At 56.2% G+C, this 6,267-nt stretch overlaps 1 protein-coding gene across 1 annotated transcript in view; it reads left to right on the forward strand.

Annotated features, from left to right (window-relative positions):
• LOC104276746 (netrin-3-like) overlaps positions 1–6,267 on the forward strand; it is a gene marked incomplete at both ends in the record, with an annotated part of 12,874 nt that overhangs the window by 3,440 nt on the left and 3,167 nt on the right. The window contains 1 exon segment of the mRNA XM_009873169.1: positions 3,478–3,666. Coding sequence (XP_009871471.1) covers positions 3,478–3,666 — 189 coding nt within the window.

Raw genomic sequence — 6,267 nt, forward strand, 5'->3', positions numbered from 1 at the left:
CTCGCCTGGGAAGATCTTGCTGGCTGCTCCCCCCTCCACTTCGGGCTGGGAGGGCTGCAGTGATCGATCGGGGGTGCCAGTGCCTGAAAACACAGATCCCCAGAGCGGCGATGGGATTTAGAGGATCCCATGTGCTTCCCCCATGTCCTCTGCCCCTTCCTGTAGCTGTTTGCTTTCTTTTTCTCTCTCGGTGCTTCCCAGGCAAAAATTATCTCAGAAATCCCCCAGCAGGCTGGCCTGAGCTGTTTTACCCTGTGATTTTACCTGGGTGACAGTAGTATCTGCACCCCTTCCCTGCCTGGGCACCTGCTCCTCGTGGGGCACAGTGTTCCAGCAGATCTGGGGTGCAGCATGGAGGAGGGGGTTAAACACTTGTCTCACCATCCCAAGTCCTCCTCCTCCTGGAATGGGGCAGGAGTGGCTCAGCTTTGTGCCTCGCACTCCAGTTCTCAACTCACAGCCCATTGGGGAGGGCTCTCCGCTTCTACTTCTCCTCCTGCTTTGTGATGGTAGAGGTTGGAGCCCTGGCCCCTCTTCCCAAACACCTTCCCTGTGATGGAGGGCAGTGGATGGCAGGGAAGGGGCTTTTCTGGTCTCAGTTCCCATTCCCAGGGTGGAGGAGCAGCCCCATCCTGCCCTGCCGGGCTTTCCTCCAGCCAAAGCAGGGGCGTAGCTCGAATCCGCTGCGGGTTGGCAGCAGCGTCTGGTCTAGGGTTTCACTGAGCCGGCTGCCTTCCCTAATTATTCCCAGGGAACTTGTAGGGGTGGCGAGGCCCCGTCTTGCCCCACAGCCTCCATCACCTGCCACGGTGCATGGCACTGCCCATCTTGTGCTGCGGTCCCTGCCCCAAACCATCCCCCGTGCCATCTCTCCAGGCTGCTCCGTCTGCAGCAGCCCTGGAGGAGAAGAGGTTGTGGGGTGGCCAGGGCCCGGGCAGGAGTTCAAACACCATCAAAAGGGGGACAGAAGGTTGCTCCATTGCAAGGTGTCGCAGTTTAATTAGCCTATTATTGCAAATTATTAGATCTTGTGATTGTTTAATTGATCATATGATTGTTTAATTGGGCATACAGTACAAGGGCGGAAGTGAGCTACCACGTAATTAGCCCCAAACTGTGCAATTAAATTCTTATTAATACCCCAAACAGCAGGGAACATTCAAGCCTTTAATTAGTGATTAACAGGAGACAGACAGAGCTTGCAACCGAGGAACACTGCAAGTATTTAGCCGGGTAAGAGAGGGGACCCGTCTGCCCCAATTAGCGCCGGGTGGCTGCGCCGGGAGGGTGAGGGGATGGTCACGCGTGCTGGTGTGACCCTGTCCCCGAGCAGGGGACTGCCACCCTTTCCAGCTTGGCCAAGCCCAAGCCAGGTCCCCGTGTTGGCTGTGCCAAAATCCAACTTGGCTCCTGCCGTTTGCCGACACGTAGCCCGGGCTGGAAGCGACACCGCAGAGCAAGTGGCATCGCTGCCTGTGGGCAGAGGGGACGATGTCGGATGGCAAGAGGAGGTTTCTCCCCCAAAGTCAGCTCCTGGGAGGATCGACAGCAGGTTCCCAGGGAAAGGTGGCCCTGAGGCTGATGGGGACGTGCCAGCCGTGAATGCCCCCGGCCTGCGGCAGGGTTGATAATGGTGTGAAAAAGCCTCAGTCAGTTACTCTCTCACTGATTAAACTGGAGAGGGAGAGGGACCCGCGCCAAGGGCAGCGAATCATTTACCTGACCTTTCTCCTCCGCTGCCCATTGTCCCTCCTCTGGGCTGCTGTCCCCAGAGGATGCCAGGGGCTCGCCGGGACCTCCCCGAGCATTCCCAGCAGGACAGCAAAGCTGCCTTTTGGGGTGACCCAGCTGGCCTTTCAGTGATGCAAGCAAACAATGAGGCCCCTTCACCCCCCCAAAATTGCTCCTTTGCCTCGGATCAGTGGCATGAACCACCCCGGCTCCTCCCTGTCCCGTTATCTGGTGAGTGTGAGAGCAGCCTGGGTGTTGGGATGCTTCACCGCATCTCTCCTGGTCCTGGCAAAGGCTGGCTGTGTCTTGGCATCCCTGGGGCATGTCAGCATCCCTGGCACAGCAGCATCCTTGGCTGTCTGGGACCGTGGGCAGTATTTACTTCCCTTCCTCCAGGCACCACATCCCAGAACTTAGGCCCGTGTCAGAATTTACCTCTAAATCCCCTATTTTTCAGTGGCACCAGGGGGAATAAAAATTAGCTAAAAAGGCACAAGCCCCCAGAGGCACCTACTGCCACACTGGAGTGTTATTTTGATGCCTGCCATGTGATTTTCCCACTAATCTCATAACACAGGGGAGCTCCGAGGTTTGAGCGCGTGGTGCTGGTAGCACCGGGGCTGGCACCAACCTTTCATTCAACTGATTTAAGCCTCCGAATAGGCTTTTTTTTATTGGGGGGGGGCCTGGGCATCTCAGACTTAGCGATGGGGAAGGCAAGGGAGCGTTTGATCTGTGCAGGCTGAAGCTCCCACCGGCGCTGCCGCTGGAGCGAGGGGGGAGGCAACTTCACAGGATCACCAAGCCAGGCCTAAGCAGTTAAATCTGGGCTGACACGTTAATGAATTTCACAGTACGCCTGGAAAAACTCTCACCCGACCTCAATTTACCGGTGCGGGGAGGGGGCTGGGGCTGGGGGAGGAGGGTGCTGCGTTTTGCCGAAGGAAATCTTGTTCCCATTATCTTTTTTTGCAAGAGTGTTAAGCGGGACCGGGCGTTGCTTTGCCTTTTTATCTTGCACACAGGGAACCAGGCGGGGGGGCCGTGAGGTTCCTGTGGCTAATGGAAAAATTGCGTGCGTGCAGGAGTGTGCACGAGCATCTGTGAGTGCTTATTCCTGTTCATGCACATGTTTGTGTGTGAATGTGCAATGGTACATGAATATTTATGTGCGTGCACGGTTCACACGTGTGTGCACATGTGGGTATTTAGGTGCACATTTGTATGTGTGCGTGCTCGTGTGTACGTGTTTGTGTGCACATGAGCTTGGGCACACTTGTGTGTCCGTGCCTGCATGGACGTGCAGGCTGCTGCGTGGGCTTCTTTACAGGTGTGCGCAGGCACACAGGAGAGAGCCTTAAATATCAGGATTTTGGGGGCTCTGTTACTGACGCAGAGGCTGGCACCCTGCAAGGCAGCAGAGGCAACTCCATCGCACCCCTTGGCACGAGGCAGGAGGTCCTGCCAAAAGTCCAGATGGAGGAAGGAGCAAAACAAGTGCCTGGCTGATGCTGCTGGACTTGCCCCGTCCCTACAGGTGCCCTTTCTTCTCCACCCTGACGTCCCAGCCCTTTCCATCACATTCCACACATCTGGACACCGCGTTAGGGCCAGCTGTATCACGCCCATCCTGCTCCCCTGGTAGCAGTGGAGGGCACTGGGGGCAATTCCAGTCCACCCACGGAGAGGTCCCAGGTTTCACCCCCCCCTTCCCCAGCCATCACCCTTTTTCCTCTTTCCTCACAGCCTGCAACTGCAACCTGCACGCCCGGCGCTGCCGCTTCAACATGGAGCTGTACAAGCTGTCAGGGAGGAAGAGTGGCGGAGTCTGCCTCAACTGCCGGCACAACACCGCAGGGCGGCACTGCCACTACTGCAAGGAGGGCTTCTACCGGGACCTCAGCAAGTCCATCACGGACCGCAAGGCCTGCAAAGGTTAGCTTGGGGGTCTCTGTGCGGGCAGCACAGGTGATATAATCTCTCTTGGTCTCCTTGCTCTTCCCTTGCATCCTTGGGTCGTCTCTCGGCTCTGCTCGCAGCCCGGCTTGCTCCCTCTGGCAGCTGCAGGTCACCTGGGTCACCTCTTCCACCTCAAGGGAACCAGGCAGGGACATTGCGTCAAGCCCAGCAGCTCCTCAACAGGAGATGTTCTGACTCTAAGCCATCGAGCCACAGCTTGTCCTTCCAAGGTCCCCAGATGTCAAGGGACCTGCACCTCTCCTCTCCCGCCTCTAGCTCCTGGCCAAACTCAGCTGGTTTCTCTTCTCTCTCCTTGGGGCAGTAAGGCAAACAGGATTGGGCTGGAAGCAGGGACGAGGGTAGCTCCTCCACCATCCTTGCAGGGCAGCAATTCATGGTGGTGGAAGGCATCTTGGGATCAAGGGGGCTCCTCTGGAGGGGATGGAGGAGGCAGAGCATCCCGGGATGCCCAGGAGCTGGTAGGACAGGGCGAAGGCTGATGCCACTGTGCGGGAGAACCACCGGTGAGCTGTGGGGGAGTGAGATGCTGCAGCAGATCCTCCTCGCAGACAAACCTCCATCCCCAAGGCAGGGGCAGGTCTCTGCCAGCCCAGGCCCACGGTGCCGCTTCCGCAGGGCTGGCAGGGTCTGCCTGTGGCGTGGAAATGCGACAAGGGTTCAGCCCAGCCAGATGAACATGTGCACAAGGGCTGACCCCCCCACCATGGTGCCTATGTTGAGGAGGATCTGGCAGTAAAAGCCGTGCCCTGAGTCTTGGGAGCCAGTTCCTGGCTCTGCCTCAGGGAACCAAGTTCCTAATGAGATCCCCGATGCTTCTGGTTCTTTTGGCTGCCCCTCCTTTGGTAAAGCAGAGGGTGTTTCCACCCCATTCTTGTACTTCTCCAGTGGTGGATCTGTTGGGATTGGGAGCTCCCTGGAGCAGGACCAGCGCCTGGGAGCCTGCCTGCCCAGGGCCATGAAGGGGAGCTGGTGCTGCCAGAAGAGAGACACGACAAGACAGTTGGGGCTTGGTTTTTCCAAAGATGGATCCTGTACCTACAGCTCGAATACATACACTCCTGCAAGAAGAAAGAAAGGAAAGGAAAAGCAGGGCTCGTCAAAGCAGGTCTTAAAAGCAAGCATGGAGCAAGCTGCTGTGAACTGATATGTGCAGCTTTGGACAAAGGTCTTTGCACCAACTGCAGCACTGGTCCAGGGCAGAAGCTGAGCATCCCAGCAAATGCAGATTTTGCAAGAGCTAGAGACGAAGCTTGATTCATATTAAAGGAGGTGAAATACTAGCCCAGGGGCCAGGAACTATTACGTTTTATTTAAACAAACCCCAAAGCATGTTCCTAACTAACTTTCCAACCGTCGTTCGTCTCTGCTGGGATGCATCTTTGAAATAGGCACAGAAATACCGACTGCGGATTGCTCAAGCCCACATCTCCTGCCGACAACTGAGCGGAGACCTCGGCCACCGGCCAGCAAGCGGGGAGGCAAGCTCTTACCTCCAGCTGCTCGACCACCAACAGCCAGCCTCACCCCTGGACGCTGCGAGACGGAAAAGCTGGGAGGATGGAAAAGGCAGAACAACCTACAGGATTAATTCGATGGCGGTAATTGAAAAGCCAAATAAAGAATGGCTGTGCATTAATCCCTGTAATTTAAACAAAGCTGTAAACTGTGAGCTTTCTCCAATGAAAACTGGTGAAGCAGTAGCAGCTAAGCCTTAAGACAGAGAAGTACCCTCAATATTAGGTGCAAGACATGCTTCCTGGCAAGCGCAGCTCCATGAGTTAAGCTCCAAGCCAGTGACTTAATCCGCCGTTCAAACACCATGGGCCAGATCCTGGCAACCGTCAGGTCTCAGTGTGTGGGTGGTGGGTATGGAGCTGGGCCGAGACCGTGGTGACAGGATGGGGACCCCCAGCCAGCTGCCCCTCACTCCGTGGGTCATGTCAGGACAAGGAAGGATGGAGATGGGAGAATTGGAGCTCTGGGATGTGGGGCTGGTCGGGGTAAGCACCAAGTGCTGCCTGGGATGCTCTTCCCATTGGAGCAGGCAGGAGCAATGAATTTTTGTGGGCCTGCTGGAAATCCCACCCCGGTGGGGTGGAGGGCAAGAGGGTGGTCTGGCAGAGACCAAGCTCATCTCCCACAGACACCTCTCTGTGGCGGACATAAGATGAGCAAAACTGCTTTAACTGCTCATCCAGGTTAAACCCCAAGAGTCACTGAAAGCCGCCTTCTGCTGCATGAAGAGGGATCTGCTTAGATGAATTGGATCCTGATTATGCTGAGATTTATGTCCATCGTTAGACTTTACACCAGGAGTATGCCACCAGGGCCCAAGAGATTATCCACAACGCGTGAAGCTAAGCACTTGTATAAACCTTTGCTGGAAGCATGCCTTTGGCCATAAATTTTTTAGGGCACGGGCTGTCTGTTGCTGTGCATGCAGATGGCTGCAGGGACCTCTGAGCTCTCCCTGCGCGGTCATATCTCTTGGACAAGCAGGCGTTTGGCAGGACTTGGCTTCAGCCACTCTGGCGTGGACTTTACTGGCTGGGAAGG

This window comes from Apaloderma vittatum, unplaced genomic scaffold, assembly GCF_000703405.1.
Source record: "Apaloderma vittatum isolate BGI_N311 unplaced genomic scaffold, ASM70340v1 scaffold31337, whole genome shotgun sequence".
NCBI lineage: Eukaryota > Metazoa > Chordata > Aves > Trogoniformes > Trogonidae > Apaloderma > Apaloderma vittatum.